At 56.2% G+C, this 17,323-nt stretch overlaps 2 protein-coding genes and 1 non-coding gene across 5 annotated transcripts; 2 read left to right on the top strand and 1 right to left on the bottom strand.

The window, feature by feature from the left end:
* The first annotated feature begins 96 nt into the window (after window positions 1–96).
* LOC118701067 (U2 spliceosomal RNA) lies at window positions 97–287 on the top strand. Its single transcript, XR_004982410.1, has one exon. It is a non-coding gene; the product is annotated as a U2 spliceosomal RNA (small nuclear RNA).
* Window positions 288–1,531: 1,244 nt separating this feature from the next.
* Window positions 1,532–8,813, bottom strand: WDR74 (WD repeat domain 74). Of its 2 annotated transcripts, XM_036405635.2 has the most exons (11): window positions 8,746–8,813; window positions 8,075–8,181; window positions 7,861–7,982; window positions 7,511–7,574; window positions 6,671–6,820; window positions 5,738–5,839; window positions 4,162–4,262; window positions 3,589–3,644; window positions 2,658–2,797; window positions 1,837–1,893; window positions 1,532–1,745 (listed from the first exon to the last, which is right to left on the bottom strand). In XM_036405635.2, the coding sequence occupies exons 1-11, from the start codon at window positions 8,804–8,806 to the stop codon at window positions 1,623–1,625; spliced, it is 1,083 nt and encodes a 360-aa protein (XP_036261528.1). In that variant the 5' UTR covers window positions 8,807–8,813; the 3' UTR covers window positions 1,532–1,622. The 2 variants fall into 2 exon arrangements, with proteins under 2 accessions (XP_036261528.1, XP_036261530.1); XM_036405637.2 differs by lacking the exon at window positions 4,162–4,262.
* A 104-nt stretch (window positions 8,814–8,917) lies between these two features.
* LOC118701057 (TAF6-like RNA polymerase II p300/CBP-associated factor-associated factor 65 kDa subunit 6L) lies at window positions 8,918–10,775 on the top strand. 2 transcript variants are annotated; one of them, XM_054518276.1, is made up of 3 exons: window positions 8,918–9,101; window positions 9,484–9,570; window positions 10,344–10,775. In XM_054518276.1, exons 1-3 carry the CDS (start codon window positions 8,955–8,957, stop codon window positions 10,407–10,409), a joined length of 300 nt encoding a protein of 99 aa, XP_054374251.1. In that variant the 5' UTR covers window positions 8,918–8,954; the 3' UTR covers window positions 10,410–10,775. The 2 variants fall into 2 exon arrangements, with proteins under 2 accessions (XP_054374251.1, XP_036261531.1); XM_036405638.1 differs by lacking the exon at window positions 10,344–10,775 and adding an exon at window positions 9,910–9,996.
* Window positions 10,776–17,323: the final 6,548 nt, after the last annotated feature.

Below are 17,323 nucleotides of genomic sequence, written 5' to 3'. Positions count from 1 at the left end.
AAGGGGTCGGGAGCGGTCGGAGCGCGGCGCGGGGGCGGCCGTGAGGTGCGGGCGGGCCGGGCGGGGCCGGGAGCGGCGCTGGGGGCGTGGGGCGGTATCGCTTCTCGGCCTTTTGGCTAAGATCAAGTGTAGTATCTGTTCTTATCAGTTTAATATCTGATACGTCCTCGATGAGAGGACTTTATATTAAACGGATTTTTGGGCTCGGGAGTTGGACCCGGAGCTTGCTCCCTCCGCTCCGCGCATCGTCCCGGTATTGCAGTGCCTCCGGGAACGGTGCACCCCCGCACCGGGGACCTTTCGCTGGTCAAAAACAGAATGAAAACCAACCTAAATCGTGACTATATCGCGATATCAGCCGTGATTCCCCTCCCCGCAAACCCTCGGCAGCGCATTCGCTCCGTGCTCTGCTCATCGTCCCGGTATCGCGGTGCCTCCGGGAACGGTGCGGCCCCAACCGGGGACATTTCGATGGTGGAAAACAGATTAAAAATATTCAATATCGTGATTATGTCGTGATTCTATCGCAATATCAACCCCACCGTCCCGGTACTGTGGTGCCTCCAGGAACGGTGCACCCCACACGGGGAACTGAGATGGTGAAAAATAGGGTAAAAGAATCAAATATCGTGATTATGTCGCGATAGGAACCTCATGGTCCCGGTATTGCGGCGCCTCCGGGAACGGTGCACCCCAACCAGGGACCTTTCACCGGTGAAAAACAGATTGGAAACTCCTTATATCACGATTATATCACGATAGCAGCCCGGTGCAGCCCCGATGGGGACGTTTCATGTGAAAAATATATTAAATCGTGATTATATCGCGATAGCAGCCACATCATCCCAGTATTGCAGCGCCTCAAAAAAAGCTGAAATTTCTCCAAAATCACCAAATTTTGCGTCTCTATCGCGACGTTTGCGCTTTTTTGGCGTCGCTGTCGCTCCCAGGTGGTTCCTGGCGGCGCCTCCGGGGACAGGGAACCCCAAGGAGGAACCTCAGGTGGTCAAAAATCGATGGGAAATGTTGAATAATCGCGATTGTCACATTTATATCGCGATATCATTGCAATGATATCGCGATAGCAGCCACGCTGCCATCGCTGGGTGTCGCTCCTGGAGCCTCCTCTCTGCTCCGCCCATCATCCCAGTTTAATCAGTCACTCTAAATTAATTAATCGCCCCAATTTAATTAATTAAAACCAGGTTAAATCAATAATTATTAGTTAATAATTAATAATAATTAGTAATTAATAATTATCGTGGCTCTATCGCGATTCAGTGACATTGTTGTCGCCTCAAAAATCCGGCAGAGACCCCTCCCCAAATCTGCCTGCTGGGGGTAACCCTGCTAATTACTGAGGTGCTAATTAACACAATTAATTAACCGCTGGGGGCGGGGCTAAACCCCTTGAGGGGCGGAGCTAAAGATTTAAAGGGGCCGCACCCCAAAAATCCCTTTGTGCTCTCCCCACCCACCCCAGCAGCCCCAGCCAGAATTTCCCACAAAATTCCCAGTTTTTTTCTCCAAAAACCCCAAAATTCCGTTTATTTCCCTCATTTTGGACGTTATATACAGCGGGGGAGGGGGCCTGGGGGGGTTTTGGGGGGTCCTGGGACCCCTCAAAGCCCCGAAATTTTCCTTTTTTTGCTCTTTTTGGGGGTGGGGATGGACTCGAGCGCGTCCCACAGCTCGTCCCCCTCCTCATCCTTCACCCCTTTTTGGGGAGGGGGCTCCTCCTGGGCCTGGGGGGAGCGGGAAATGGGGGGGGGGGGGGTTACAGGGGTGGGGGGCACCCCCAGACCCCCCAACAGCGATTTGGGGCGGGGGTCTCACCTGCCAGTCCAGGTGTGTGTTCAGCAGGAGGCAGGTGAGGCGCGACTTCAGGTACACCTGGGGGACAGGGGGGGTTTGGGGGGCTCAGGGCATTTGGGGGGGGGTTTGGGGTTTTTTTTGGGGGGTTTTGGGGTCAATCTCAGGAATTTGGGGGTCCCTGAGGGGGGGTTTTGGGGGATATTTTTAGGGGGGTTGAGGGGATTTTGGGTTTTTTGAGGGGGTTTGGGGTCAATCTCAGGAATTTGGGGAGGTCCTGGGGGGGTTTTGGGGGGTGGGGGGGGGTGTCCCGGAGTTTTGGGGTGATTTTGGGGGTGTCCCAGGGGCTTTTCGGGTGATTTTGGGGCATCCCAAGGGTTTTTGGGATGATCTTGGGGGTGTCCCAGGGGTTTTTGGGGGTGTCCCAGGAGTTTTGGGGTGATTTTGGGGTGTCCCAGGGGTTTTGGGGGTGTCCCAGGGGGTTTTTGGGATGATCTTGGGGGTGTCCCAGGGGTTTTGGGGTGATTTTGGGGGTGTCCCAGGGATTTTTGGGGTGATTTTGGGGGTGTCCCAGGGATTTTTGGGGGTGTCCCAGGGTTTTTGGGGTGATTTGGGGGGTTTCCCAGGGGTTTTTGGGGGTTTCCCAGGGGGTTTTGGGGTGATTTTGGGGTGTCCCGGGGTTTTTGGGGTGATTTTGGGAGTTTCCCAGGGGTTTTTGGGGTGATTTTGGGGGGGTTTTGGGGTGATTTTGGGGTGTCCCGGGGGTTTTTGGGGTGATTTTGGGAGTTTCCCAGGTGTTTTTGGGGTGGTTTTGGGGTGATTCTGGGGGGGTTTTGGGCTCCCACCTTGTGGCACAGCTGCCCGTCCAGCCGGTGCAGGCGCAGGAAGCGATCGAGGCCCACGGAGGCCACGAGGGGCAGGCGGGGGTGGCACTGCAGCCCCCGGACCCCCCCAGCAAAGCCCTTGAGGGCCCTCAGGACCCGCCCTGGGGGGGACACGGGGGGTCAGGGGGGCACAGACCCCAAAATCCACCCAGGATCCACAAAATCCCACAAAATCCCCCCCAAAATCCACCCAGGATCCACAAAATCCCACAAAATCCTCCCCAAAATCCACCCAGGACCCCCAAAATCCTCCCCAAAATCCACCCAGGACCCCCAAAATCCCCCTCGGGACCCCCTCAAAATCCACCCAGGATCCACAAAATCCCACAAAATCCTCCCCAAAATCCACCCAGGACCTCCAGAATCCCCCTTGGGACCCCCTCCAAATCCACCCAGGACCCCCAAATCCTCCCCAAAATCCACCCAGGATCCACAAAATCCCCCCCAAAATCCCCCCCAGGACTCCCCCATTAACCCCTTCACTGCCCACAGCACCCGCCCTGGGGGGAGCACAGGGGGGTCAGGGGGGCACAGACCCCCAGGACCCCCAAAATCCCCATCGGGACCCCCCAAAATCCCCCCAAACCCCTCTGCAAAGCCCTTCAGGGCCCTCAGGACCCACCCTGGGGGGAGCACGGGGGGGTCAGAGACCCCCGGGACCCCCTCAAAATCCACTCAGGACCCCCAAAATCCCCCAAAGACTCCTCCAGACCCCCCAGGACCCCCCACCCCAAATTCCCCCAGTCCCGCCAAATTCCTCCAATTCCCCCCAAGAATCCCCCCAAAATCCCCCCAAAATCCCCCCAAAATCTCCCCCTGGGACCCCCCCAAAATCCCTCGGGACCCCCCAAAACCCCTCGGGCCCCCCCAAACCCCTCAGACCCCCCCTCACCTTTGCGCAGGTCGATCACGGCCACGTCCCCCCGGGCGCTGCCCACGACCACCGAGCTGGGGAGGGGGAAAATGGGGCTGGGGGGGGGCAGTGGGACCCCCCCACCCCAATCCCGGGCACCCCAAATTCACCCCGGGTACCCCCAAACCCCCCCAGGGTCACTTCGGGGCTTTTCAGAGCCCTTCAGGACCCCCCAAAAGGCTCCTTAAAACCCCAAAATCTCCTCAAAAATCCCCTCAGGACACCCCAAAATCCCCTTCAGGACCCCCCAAACCCCCTTAGCACCCCCTAAAATCCCCCCTAAATCCCCTCAGGACCCCCACAAAATCCCCAGGACCACCCAAAATCCCCCCAAAACCCCCCTAGGGATCCCCCAAAATCTCCCAAGGGCCCCCCAAACCCCCTTAGCACCCCTTGAAATCCCCCCCAAATCCCCCCAGGATCCCCCAAAATTCCCCTAAAAATTCCCCCAAACCCCCTCAGGATCCTCCAAAATCCCCCCAGGACCCCCCAGAATTCCCCTAAAATTCCCCCAGACCCCCCCAGGACCCCCCAGGCCCCCCCAGCACTGACGTGTTCCCCTCGGGCAGCGCCAGCGCCGTCAGCGGCGCCTCCCCAAAGGTGGCGTCGAGCACCGGGCGGCGCCGGGGACAGGAGGGGTCATAGAGACGCACCTGGGACAGGAGGGGACAGGAGGGGACAGGAGGGGACAGGTGAAGATAGGGAGGGACATGGGGAGGGCACTGCAGGTGCCCCCCAGGTGCCCTCACCTGGTTGTGCCCCGTGCAGGTGACCCCAGGTGTCCCCAAATGACCCCAATGCCCCCCAGATGCCCCCCCCAGATGCCCCCCCCAGATGCCCCCCCCAGATGCCCCCCATGCCTCCTCACCTGTCCATGTCCTGTCCAGGTGTCCCCCAATGTCCCCAGGTGTCCCCCCAATGTCCCCAGGTGCCCTCACCTGTCCATGCCCCGTGCAGGTGATCCCAGGTGACCCCAGGTGTCCCCCAATGCCCCCAGTGTCCCCCCAATGTCCCCAGGTGCCCTCACCTGGCCATGCCCTGTGCAGGTGCCCCCAGGTGACCCCAGATACCCCCAGATACCCCCAGGTGTCCCCCAGGTGCCCTCACCTGGCCGTGCCCCGTGCAGGTGACCCCAGATACCCCCAGGTGACCCCAGGTGTGCCCAGATGTCCCCTCAATGTCCCCAGGTGCCCTCACCTGTCCATGCCCTGTGCAGGTGACCCCAGATACCCCCAGGTGACCCCCAACGCCCCCAGGTGTCCCCCCAATGCCCCCAGGTGTCCCCAGGTGCCCTCACCTGGCCGTGCCCCGTGCAGGTGACCCCAGGTGACCCCAGGTGACCCCAATGTCCCCAGGTGACCCCAGGTGCCCCCAGATGCGCCCAGGTGCCCCCAGGTGCCCCCAGGTGCCCTCACCTGGCCATGCCCCGTGCAGGTGACCCCAGGTGACCCCCAATGCCCCCAGATACCCCCAGGTGTCCCCCAGGTGCCCTCACCTGGCCGTGCCCCGTGCAGGTGACCCCAGATCCCCCCAGGTGTCCCCCAATGCCCCCAGGTGTCCCCCCAATGTCCCCAGGTGCCCTCACCTGCCCATGCCCTGTGCAGGTGTCCCCAGGTGCCCCCAGGTGTCCCCAGGTGTCCCCAGGTGCCCTCACCTGGCCATGCCCCGTGCAGGTGACCCCAGGTGACCCCAGGTGTCCCCACCTGGCCGTGCCCCGTGCAGGTGACCCCCAATGTCCCCAGGTGCCCCCAGGTGCCCCCAGGTGTCCCCAGGTGTCCCCAGGTGCCCTCACCTGCCCATGCCCTGTGCAGGTGACCCCAGGTGTCCCCAATGCCCCCAGGTGCCCCCAGGTGACCCCAGATACCCCCAGGTGACCCCAGGTGACCCCCAATGTCCCCAGGTGCCCCCAGGTGCCCTCACCTGCCCATGCCCTGTGCAGGTGACCTCAGATACCCCCAGGTGACCCCAGGTGTGCCCAGATGTCCCCTCAATGTCCCCAGGTGCCCTCACCTGGCCATGCCCCATTCAGGTGTCCCCAGATACCCCCAGGTGCCCCCCAATGTCCCCAGGTGACCCCAGGTGCCCCCAATGCCCCCAGGTGACCCCAGGTGCCCCCAGGTGCCCTCACCTGGCCGTGCCCCGTGCAGGTGACGATTCTCTGTGACCCTGGCAGGAACTGCAGGTCCCGCTCCCAGACGGGCACGCGCAGGTCCAGCCAATCGTTCCTCACCTGCAGCACACGGGGGGACATTTGGGGACATTTGGGGACATTTGGGGACATTTGGGGACGTTCCGGGGGGGCTTCATGTAATTTTGGGATATTTTGGGGATATTTTTGGGGTATTTTTGGGGTATTTTTAGTGCCGCGATTGAGGTCGGTTTTGGGTATTTTTGGGGTCTTTTTGGGGCATTTTTTGAGATTTTTTGGGGTATTTTTGGGGTATTTTAGGGGTTAATTTTTAGGTAGTTTTGGGATATTTTCAGGGTATTTTTTTGAGATATATCTAGGATATTTTGGGCTCTTTTTTGGGCGTTTTTAGCGCCGTGATTGGGGTTGGTTTGGGGTATTTTTTGGGTGGCTTTTGAGTATTTTTTTGTTGTTGTTTTCGGGATATTTTTAGGGTGTTTTGGGGTTGCATTCAAGGTTATTTTGGGGTATTTTTTAAGGTGTTATCGGAGTATTTTTGGGATATTTCTGTGCTCGTTTTTGGGATATTTTTGGGGTATTTTTAGGGTTGGTTTGGGGATATTTTCAGGGGGTTTTGAGGTACATTTTGGGGTTGTTTCTGGGGTATTTCTGGGGTGGTTTTGGGGTGGTTTTGGGATATTTTAAGGGTTGTTTTTGGAGATGTTTCTGGGGAATTTCTAGAGTAACTTTTGGGTATGTTTGGGGTTGTTCTGGGGGTATTTCCAGGGTTGTTTTGGTGTATTTTTGGGATGGTTTTGGGGTATTTCTAGGGTAATTCTTGGGTACTTTTGGGGTAATTTTGGCCTTGGATCTGGGATGTTTTCGGGGTTGTTTTGAGGTATTTTTGGGGCGCATTTCTGGGGTGCCGCTCACGTTCTTGGCGCGGAACAGGGGCTCCTGGGGCCGCTGCAGGTCCCACACCTTGAGCCCGTTCTCCTTCCCCCCCGTGCCCACCACGTGAGGCCTCGTGGGGTCCTGGCGCATCCGGCACAGCCCCGGCCCCGCCTGCAGCTCCTGCAGGGGCTGGAAATGGGGAGGGATCACCCCAAAACTCCCCCCAAAATAACCCCAAACCCTGCTCAAAATCCCCATTGAAAAATCCACCAAAAATCTGCCCAAAATCCACCAAAAATCCCCAATTCTGGCACAGCCCCGGCCCCGCCTGCAGCTCCTGCAGGGGCTGGAAATGGGGAGGGGTCACCCCAAAACTCCCCCGCCCCAAAAAAAAACCCCAAAAACCACCCCAAACCCTGCTCTAATCCTCCATGAAAAACACCCCAAAAATCCGCCAAAAATCCCCCCAAAATCCCCAATTTTGGCGCAGCCCCGGCTCCTATAGGGGCTGGAAATGGGGAGGGGTCACCCCAAAACTCCCCCCAAAACTGCCCCCAAAAACACCCCCAAACCACCCCAAACTCTGCTCAAAATCCCCATTAAAAATCCCCCCAAAATCCCCAATTTTGGCTCAGCCCCGGCTCCTGCAGGGGCTGGAAATGGGGAGGGGTCACCCCAAAACCCCCCCCAAAAAACCCAAACCCCCAAACCACCCCAAACCCTGCTAAAAACTGCCCTAAAATCACCAAAACCCCCCCCAAAATCCCCAATTTTTGGCACATCCAACCCCACTAAAGGTCCCAAAAGGGGCTGGGATTGGGGAGGGGTCTCGAGGGGACCCCAAAACCCCCCCAGAGCCCCCCCAGAGCCCCCACTCACCTCCTCATCCTCCTGCTGCCCCCAGACCCGAACCAGCCCCGACTCCACCGCGGTGACCACAGAGCTGGGGGGGGCAGGGGGGGTCAGGGGGGGTTTGGGGACCCCCCAAGGCCTCTGACCCATCCCCCACCCCTCAAGATTCCCCCCAAAACCCCCCCAGGACCCCCAAAACCCCCCTGAAACCCCCCAGGATCCCCAAACCCCTCCCCAGGACCCCCAAAACCCCCCTGAGACCCTCCCAGGACCCCCCCAGCCCCTCCCAGGACCCCCAAAACGCCCCTGACACCCCCCAGGACCCCCAAAACCCCCCTGAGACCCTCCCAGGACCCCCCCAGGACCCCCCCCCTTACCTGCCCAGCACCCCGAGGCCGCAGAAGGCGCCGCCCCCCCCCGGGCAGAGCCTCCCCCCGGTGAATTTTCCTTCCTCGGTGCTGAAAACGCTCAGGGATCGATCCAGGGCTCCCACCAGCACCTGGGGGGGGCACGGGGGGGGGGTTCAGGACCCCCCAAAACCGACAGGAGCCCCCCCCAGGAACCCAGAACCCCCCCCCCCCCCCAACTCACCTGGCTCTGGGCGGGGTCCCCCCAGGTGAGCACCGAGACCCCCCGGGCCCGGCTCAGCCCCTCCCCCCCCGCGTGGTTCGTGGCCTCGCGGCGCTGCAGGTTCACCCCTGAGGGGGGAGGGGAAAGTCAGGGACACCCCCCCCCGGGACCCCCCCAAAACCACCCAGAGTCCCCCCAACCGCCCCCCAGGGACCCCCCAGAACTCCTCCCCAGGACCTCAGGATCCCCCCGGGACCCCCAAAAACCCCCCCAGAGTCCCCCCTTGGACCTCAGGCCCCCCCCGCGACCCCCCAAAACCACCAGGACCCTCTCAAGACCCCCCAAAACCTCTCGAGCTCCCCCGGGACCCCTCAAACCTCCCCCCACAGGGCCCCTTCCCCGGGACATCAGGATCCCCCCGGGACCCCCAAAAACCGCCAGGACTCCCCCCCCGGAGAACCTTAGGATCACCCCGAGACCCCCCAAGACCACCCCGAACATCCCAAGACCCCCCGGGAACTCCCCCGCGACCCCCAAATTCACCCCCCAAACCCTCAGTGCCTTCCCGGACACCGCCGGGACCCCCCAAAGGCCCCTCCCGGTCCCCGGAACTCCCTCGGAACCCTCTCGAATCCCACCTCAGGACTCTCCTCGACGCCCCCAGACCCCTCAGGATCCCCCCCCCCCCCGACCTTTAAGGGCTCCGGTCTCGGCTCCCACCCAAACGTGACACAACCGCGTGGGCGCCGCCATCTTGGGAGTCCTCCCGACCCGTCCGGTGCGGGAACCGCGAGCACGGCCCGAGCGTTCCGGGGCAGAAAAGTTCCGGGGAGCTCCCGGCACTCCCCGCGCCGCTCTTATTTGCATAACCCCACCCCTCGTGGGCGTGGCCGGCCCCGCCATGGCGGAGCGGGAGGAGCGGCGCTTCGTGGAGCTGCCCCGGGACTCGGTGCGGCTCATGGCCGAGAGCGCCGGCGTGGAGCTCAGCGATGAGGTGGCGGCGCTGCTGGCCGAGGATGTGTGCTACCGGCTGCGGGAGGCCACGCAGGTACCGGGATACCGGATGGACTGGGGGGTATCGGAGTTACCGAGGTTACCGGGGATTACCGGGGGGACCGGGGTTATCAGGGCTACCGGCTGCGGGAGGCCACGCAGGTACCGGCATACCGGGGGAACCGGGGGGAACCGGGGGGTACCGGGGGGACCGGGGGTTACCTGATCCTGTTCCCATTCCCCCATTCCCGTCCCCATTCCCATTCCCATTGTGCCCGTTCCCATCCCCGTTCCCAGTTCCTCGTTTCCCGTTTTTCCCCATTCTTCATTTCCCATTTTTCCCGTTTTTCCCCATTCCCAGAACAGCTCCCAGTCTCTCATGTCCCGTTTTTCCCATTTTTCCCGTTTTTTCCCCGTTTTTCCCCGTTGTTCCCCAGAACAGTTCCCAGTTCCTGAAGCACACTCGGCGCCGCCGCCTCACCGTGGAGGATTTCAACCGAGCTCTGCGCTGGAGCAACGTGGAGGTGGGGACAGAGGGGACACTGGGGGGACACTGGGATGGACTGGGGACACTGGGGACAGAGGGGACACTGGGGGGACACTGGGATGGACTGGGGACACTGGGGACAGAGGGGACACTGGGGACACTGGGGGGACACTGGGGGGACTGGGAGGGCTGAGCCTGGGGACACTGGGGCTGTGCCCGATCCTTGCAGTGTCCCCAAATCCCCGGGGATGTCCCCGATGTCCCTGAGTGTCCCCAGTGTCCCCCCCAGGCCGTCTGTGGCTGTGGCTCCCAGGACTCTGTCCCTGAGTGTCCCCAGTGTCCCCAATGTCCCCATTGTCCCCAATGTCCCCTCCAGGCCGTCTGTGGCTGTGGCTCTCAGGACTCGCTCCCGTTCCATTTAAATTTAGAATAAAAAATCCCCCGCTGGTTTGGTTTTTTTTTCCCCCCGGCTGGGTTTTTTTTCCCGGGTCCCGGTCAGTCTGTGAGGCGACGTTCATCGCCAAAGTTTGGGCACAGACCCTCCAGGGACCGGGGTTCTCATCAGGCAGGAGGATTTTTTTCGATTCCCGGGACCAAGGATTGCTGGGGTGTAATTTAGCAGTTGTGATCAGAGGGATGGTGAGTTTGTGTGTCATTTGAAGGGGGTGTTAATGGTAGATGAGTGCTGTATTTTGGGTGCTTTTGTTGTTTTGGGTTTCCTGTAACAATAAATCCACATGTAATGAAAATAGAAAAAGGTTATCATCTTGTGTTAATGTGTGTGTTGTGTTGTATTGCTCTGTATTGCAGGGTGAGCACAGGGTGAACTCTCTCCTCCTTGCTGTGACACCTGGGCTGGCAGGGATGACACAGTGACCTCTGCCAGCCCATGCTGCCTGTGCCATCACCTGGCACTGACGTGTTTGATGAAAATCCTTTTGCTGGGATTTTTCTCCTGAGAAGCCTCAGAACAGAAATGGAACTAATAACGATCTGCTGGCTGTGGAGTGTGGGCTGGAGATGGTTTAGCAACAGGGGCATCTTGGGTTGGTCTCCTGTGCATTGTTTCTACTTGATGACCAATCATGGTCCAGCGGTGTCGGGGCTGTGATCAGTCCCAGGTTTTTATTATTCATTCCTTTCCAGCTTTCTGATGTCTCCTTGCTCTTTTAGTGTAGTTCTACTATCTCATTTTCTTTTAATATAATAGAGATCATAAAATAATATTTCAGCCTTCTGAAAGGGGGAGTCAAGATTCTTGTCTCCTCCCTTGTCCTGGAGGACCCTCAAACACCACCACAATCAGCGGCCGAGCGGGTTTGTGCGAGCCCCTCAGGAACCCTCGGCCGGTCCTGAGTCGGCAGCCCCGGCACGGCTGAGAGCGGGGAGACACTCTCTGTGCCCCGAGGGTGCTGAGGGCACCTGGGCTGGGGGGAGACACTCTCTGTGCCCTGAGGGTGCTGAGGGCACCTGGGCTGGGGGAGACACCCTCTGTGTGTGCCCTGAGGGTGCTGAGGGCACCTGGGCTGGGGGCAGACACTCTCTGTGCCCCGAGGGTACTGAGGGCACCTGGGCTGGGGGGAGACACTCCCTGTGTGTGCCCCGAGGGTACTGAGGGCACCTGGGCTGGGGGCAGACACTCCCTGTGTGCCCTGAGGGTGCTGAGGGCACCTGGGCTGGGGGCAGACACTCCCTGTGTGCCCCGAGGGTGCTGAGGGCACCTGGGCTGGGGGGAGACACTCTCTGTGTGTGCCCTGAGGGCATTGAGGGCACCTGGGCTGGGGGCAGACACTCCCTGTGTGCCCTGAGGGTGCTGAGGGCACCTGGGCTGGGGGGAGACACTCTCTGTGTGTGCCCGAGGGTGCTGAGGGCACCTGGGCTGGGGGGAGACACTCTCTGTGCCCTGAGGGTGCTGAGGGCACCTGGGTGTTGCCTTCTTGTGAAGGCCGCGATGACCTGGTATCGGAGTCCAGCACTGCGATCTTCTCCTTGGGATCCTTCGTGGCCAATAACGGACGCTGACACCAATGTGGTGGACGGTTAAAGGCGTTTATTGAGGGGTCTCGAGGGTATTTATGGACTAAGGGGCTTCTCTACGTCAGACGGGGGTCTGGCTATACTTTCTAGGGTTAGTATGGAGTGGAAAGTTACTGGCATGCATAGGTTAGGGGGGCTACACGTCTGGCTACATTCCAAGGGTGATCCTTATCTATGGGGAGGAGGGCAGAAGGATTCCTGTAATTTTCCGTCACAGCCCGAAATCTTCCGAACGCCTGTCCCTATGCCTACTACACTTCCCCCCCCTCTTTCACAAATGAACGAGGTAGTCTTATACATAGGCACTGAAATGAGGTAGGAGGTTGAGATCTGACTAGGGAAAAGGGTCTTGGGAAACCTGAGTAAGTTTCTGCCAGGCAAGTCTCTCGTGACTGGCAGTGTTCTCTGTTGAATTCACAGTAACTGTTGCTGTCCCACGAACAGGATGTTAGTCCATTCTAGTCGGGCCTGAACGAATGAGACTAGCTTGTTCAGCAGGCATGGCCCGAAGGTAATAGCTAAAAGCAGCATTGCCAATGGACCTATTAGGGTAGAAATCAGGGTGGTTAACCATGGCGATTGATTGAACCAGGATTCGAACCAGCCCTGTTGGGCTTCCCTGTCTTTCTGTCTCTGAGCCAGTCTGTTTCGGAGTTCTGCCATGGAGTGTCTAACGACTCCTGTGTGGTCAGCGTAGAAACAACATTCCTCTTTCAAGGCGGCACACAGGCCCCCTTGCTGCATGAACAGGAGATCCAGTCCTCGCCTGTTCTGCAGGACCACTTCCGAGAGCGAGGAGACTGACTTTTCTAGAAAGGAAATGGATTTTTCGATCCTCTGCAGGTCCTCATCGATGGTCATCTGCAGCTGAGACAGTCCTTGGTGTTGAGTTGCTAGGGCTGAGACACCTGTTGCTGTTCCAGCCGCTCCTAGGCCGAGCAGCATTGCGATGGTTATACCTGTTAATATCTCTCTCTTGTGGAGCCGGCTGTTTTCCTCGAGAAGGTGGTACACCTCCTCGTCTGAGTGGTACAGGATCCTAGGGATGATCAGAACTTGGACACAAAAGTCGTTAGAGTTATCGAATTTGGCAAGAGACACGCAGGGACTCACTCCAGATCTCTGGCAAACCCACATTCCGGATGCGGATGGGACTACCCACTTATTATTCTTCCTGTCAGGCTCAACTACTTCGGCGCAGACGTCGCCTTTCCGCTTAGCTAGGGTTGCATTGCCAAAGCATCTGCCCTGACCTGTGACTTGACTCAGGGTAATTCCTTTGCGGGGTGTGTCCCATCTGCACTGGCGAGGGGCATCGGCTGTGGAATAGCTGAAGGGGGTATCTAAAGTGATTCCTTCGTAAAAAGGGGGGTTTAACATCGTAACAAAGCCAGCAGGAGTCGGTTAGGTTAGGGTTAGATTCATTCAGGGATAGAAAGGTAGCTTCTAACATGCGAAGGATTGGGTCCGGGTCCGACCTGGCTGAGCGGCCTATCTGGAAGGCTTCCTCATCGCCAGTCGGGACCTCGGTGACTCTTGTGGGCAAGGGTTTGGGGTAGGTCATGCTTCTCCCTTTCTGTGTGCTTTTATCTGTGGGAGCATAGGGTATGAAGATCCCCTGCCCCACTATGGGTTGGCATAGATGGGCCGTCTCGCATCTATAGCGGGAGGGGGCTGAATCCCACACGTCCCCTCCCTCTCAAAAAGCATACGGCTTATTTGTACTATATCAAAAGGGAGTAAATCATCATTGCTAAAAAGACCGTCCACGAGAGTGGAAACCACTCCTGAGTTAATTCCTTTTTCTGAAATAGCTTTTACTATTGTTTGAACGTCTTTGGAATTAACGGGAGTATACGTTCTTTGCTGGTTCCCCTGGGGTCCTGTAATTCTCACCGGGAAGGCATGCACCGATGCTGCAGGTGCCCATCCCGCGCATTCGATTTTGATTTTACCCCAGTCAGTGAGTTCGTATTGGGGCTGGTTCTCGATTGTTTTAAAAGTTTCACTTGGTTTCGTCCGAAACCGCATTGATTCAGTTTTCTCTGCTTCCGAGTCGCTGCTGGACTCGGTGGGCTCTGTAGAGCTATCCGAAGAGCTGTGGCTCTCTTCAAAGCCGGAAGTCGACTGCCAATGAACTTCCGGTCTCTGCTGCCGTTTTGTTCGGCTTCGGCCCCGCTCCTCCCCTCGGGGGCGGGGGCGGTGCCGGTGCCGGTCCCGCCCCCCGGGCTCGCCCTGCCTCCCGCAGGGAGGGATCTCTCCCATATATGGTGGCATCAGTGGGCGCGGCTCCGGAGCGAGTGCCCGCCCTCTGTCGCACCCCCACGCATGCGCGTCTGCTGGGATCCACAGCTCCCGGCTGGGCATGGGCTCAGCGCTGGTTTCCCGCGCATGCGTGTTCGCGGCTGGCCGTGCCTCCGGGTTCTTCCCGCCGTGGACTGGCGGGCTCCGCCCCTCCCCCCGGCCACCCGCGCCATATTCAAACGGGTAGGGCGGCAGATCCCCTCCGCCGCCCGCCCGCGCGCCTGCCCTCTCGATATTTCGGGCTTCTGCCGTCAACCCCTCCCAAAAGGACCGTGCGAGTCCCTCCGCTTCTTGCGCTAAGTCGGCTATCGGCGGGGAAGGGATGGGCGAGGGGTCCGCGGGCACCCCGGGGGGCTCCGGAGGGGGTCTGGGCCCCGGCGGGTTCCCCGAAGGGGTCCGCGGGTCTCCCGGGGGCTCCGGGGGCTCTGGGCTCGGGGAGGGATGGGATGCGCCCGGCCCCCGCGTTTCCCCGTTTTTAATCGGGTCGCCACCGGGGGGGGTTCGCGTTATCGCCCCCTCCCCCCGCTGCGGCGTGATTAACAGACAGGAGCGCGCAGTGTTCCACGTCTCCCGTTCTTCTAATGCTTTGCGTAGGGCGGCTTCTGCCTTCCCCCACGCTTTCAGGCTTTTGCTGCTGCCTGTGGCTTTTGTGTCCTCTGCTAGCGCGACAGTACATTTCTGCCACACCTCAGAGTGCAATATATCTATGGGTCGAGCAATGACCCCAAGCTCCAAGAGTCTCGTCAATGCGAGATTAAAATTCTTGAGCTCACATTTAATTCCCCATTGCATATATATCAAACTTACGACCTTCGCTATCGCTTCCATACGAATCGCGGGTCCCGGGGCGTCCCCCTTCTTTCTATAGCCGTTCCGGCGTTGAGTGCTGTCCCCTGGCCAGGAGTTCCCCCGTCGCCCGGACTCGACGGTTCCCGGGTTTCGGCACCACTATGTTGCCTTCTTGTGAAGGCCGCGATGACCTGGTATCGGAGTCCAGCACTGCGATCTTCTCCTTGGGATCCTTCGTGGCCAATAACGGACGCTGACACCAATGTGGTGGACGGTTAAAGGCGTTTATTGAGGGGTCTCGAGGGTATTTATGGACTAAGGGGCTTCTCTACGTCAGACGGGGGTCTGGCTATACTTTCTAGGGTTAGTATGGAGTGGAAAGTTACTGGCATGCATAGGTTAGGGGGGCTACACGTCTGGCTACATTCCAAGGGTGATCCTTATCTATGGGGAGGGGGGCAGAAGGATTCCTGTAATTTTCCGTCACAGCCCGAAATCTTCCGAACGCCTGTCCCTATGCCTACTACACCTGGGCTGGGGGCAGACACTCTCTGTGTGTGCCCCGAGGGTACTGAGGGCACCTGGGCTGGGGGCAGACACTCTCTGTGTGTGCCCCGAGGGTGCTGAGGGCACCTGGGCTGGGGGCAGACACTCTCTGTGCCCTGAGGGTGCTGAGGGCACCTGGGCTGGGGGCAGACACTCTCTGTGTGTGCCCTGAGGGTACCGAGGGCACCTGGGCTGACAGCAGGGAGACACTCTCTGTGTGTGCCCCGAGGGTGCTGAGGGCACCTGGGCTGGGGGCAGACACTCTCTGTGCCCTGAGGGTGCTGAGGGCACCTGGGCTGGGGGCAGACACCTTCTGTGTGTGCCTCGAGGGTGCTGAGGGCACCTGGGCTGACAGCAGGGAGACACTCTCTGTGTGTGCCTCGAGGGTGCTGAGGGCACCTGGGCTGGGGGGAGACACTCTCTGTGCCCTGAGGGTACTGAGGGCACCTGGCCTGGTCGCCTTTGCAGCAGCAGAGACACCAGAGACAGCGGTAGATGATAAAGGGCCGACTCTTAGCAGGGGTTAATCCAAGGTTTTATTAGGATCCCAAAGGAGCTCCTGCACCTCAGGGGCCTCCTGCCCAGAGCCCCAGGGAGATGTGCCAAGGTCACCTTTCAAGGGAGGTGGAAACCAAAAGTAGATAACACCCTACCAACCATTAAGTGACCCTAAGGGATGGATGCTGGGGGATCCAGACATACAGGACAGCGTGTGGGGCAAGGCCTGGGGGGCTGACCCCTGGCCTCTGGCTCATCACTCGAGGACTTGGACCGAAACTTCTGCATGGAGGGGATGGGAGGCTGAGTGATTGAGAGAGAGCCAGGGTGGGGGTTTGGGGATGATCTCATCCCGGGAGAGGGAAAACACAGGTAAAGGGAGGGGGGTACAGTCTGGGATAAACCATTTGGGAAAAATATGGGGATACAAAACAAAATGACTTCAAAGTATTACAAAGTATAAAAATGCACTACAGAAGGTTTGGGCAGCACCAAATAATATTAAAAAAAAAGCTTTAAAAATAGAAAAATTAAAAATAAAAATTAAATAAAATTAAAATAGCGAAACAAATTTAAAATAAAGGGAAAACAAAATAAAAACTGAAAAGTGCTGTAAAGTGCTGTAAGAGTTCCATAAAAGGCAGTGCCGTAATGCAAGACCCTCAAACACCACCACAATCACCAGCTTGAGTTGGTCTGGGCAGCATCAAATCAAATAAAAAAAAAAGCTTTAAAAATAGAAAACAAAAATAAAAATTAAAGAAAAAACAAAATTAAAAAAAAAAGCTTTAAAATAAAAAAAATTTAAAAAATTAAATAAAAAATAAAATTAAAAAAATAAAATCAAAAGATTTAAAAATAGAAAAATTAAAAATAAAAATTAAGTAAAAATAAAATTAAAAAATAAAATAAATGCTTTAAAAATAGAAAAATTTAAAATAAAATTATATAAAAAAATAAAATAAATGCTTTAAAAATAGAAAAATTTAAAAAAAAAGATAAAAAAAAAATAAAAAAAGAAAAGCTTTAAAAATAGAAAAATAAGAAAAAAGCATTAAAAATAGAAAAATTAAAAATAAAAATTAAGGAAAAAATAAAATAAAAAAAGGAAAGTTTTAAAAATATAAAAATTAAAAATAAAAATAAATAAAAAAAATTTTTACAAAAAGCTTTAAAAAAAGAAGAATTAAAAATAAAAATTAAATAAAAAATAAAACTAAAAAAACAAAATAAAAAGCTTTAAAAATAAATTTAAAAAATACAAAAAAAAATTAAAAAATAAAATAAAAAGCTTTAAAAAAGAAAAATTAAAAATAAAAATAAAATTAAAAATAAAATTAAAAAATAAAATAAATAGCTTTAAAAAAAAAATTAAATTAAAAATTAAATTAAAAAACAAAAAAAACCCTAAAAAATAAAAAAATTAAAAATAAAAATTAAATAAGAAATAAAATTAAAAAATGAAAAGCTTCAAAAAAAGAATAATTAAAAATAAAAAAAAACAAAATAAATTTTTAAAAATAAAAAAAATTAAAAAAATTATAAAAATTATATAAGAAATAAAGTTAAAAAACAAAATAAAAAGCTTTAAAAATAGAAAATTTAAAAATAAAAAT

The sequence above is a fragment of the Molothrus ater genome, unplaced genomic scaffold, assembly GCF_012460135.2.
Source record: "Molothrus ater isolate BHLD 08-10-18 breed brown headed cowbird unplaced genomic scaffold, BPBGC_Mater_1.1 matUn_MA122, whole genome shotgun sequence".
NCBI lineage: Eukaryota > Metazoa > Chordata > Aves > Passeriformes > Icteridae > Molothrus > Molothrus ater.
Note: the sequence above shows the minus strand (reverse complement) of the source record. Positions and strands in the feature narration are given on the sequence as shown.

Bases quoted from the DNA above. Each gene is read 5' to 3' on its own strand.
- WDR74 (XM_036405635.2), bottom strand. From the start codon at position 8,806: ATGGCGGCGCCCACGCGGTTGTGTCACGTTTGGGTGGGAGCCGAGACC. The intron at 5,840-6,670 runs GTGAGCGGCACC...CGTGTGCTGCAG, and splicing joins CCCTGTTCCGCGCCAAGAAC to GTGAGGAACGATTGGCTGGA. The intron at 1,746-1,836 runs GTGAGACCCCCG...CGCTCCCCCCAG, and splicing joins ACACACACCTGGACTGGCAG to GCCCAGGAGGAGCCCCCTCC.
- LOC118701057 (XM_054518276.1), top strand. From the start codon at position 8,955: ATGGCGGAGCGGGAGGAGCGGCGCTTCGTGGAGCTGCCCCGGGACTCG. The intron at 9,102-9,483 runs GTACCGGGATAC...GTTGTTCCCCAG, and splicing joins GGCTGCGGGAGGCCACGCAG to AACAGTTCCCAGTTCCTGAA. The intron at 9,571-10,343 runs GTGGGGACAGAG...TCTGTATTGCAG, and splicing joins TGCGCTGGAGCAACGTGGAG to GGTGAGCACAGGGTGAACTC.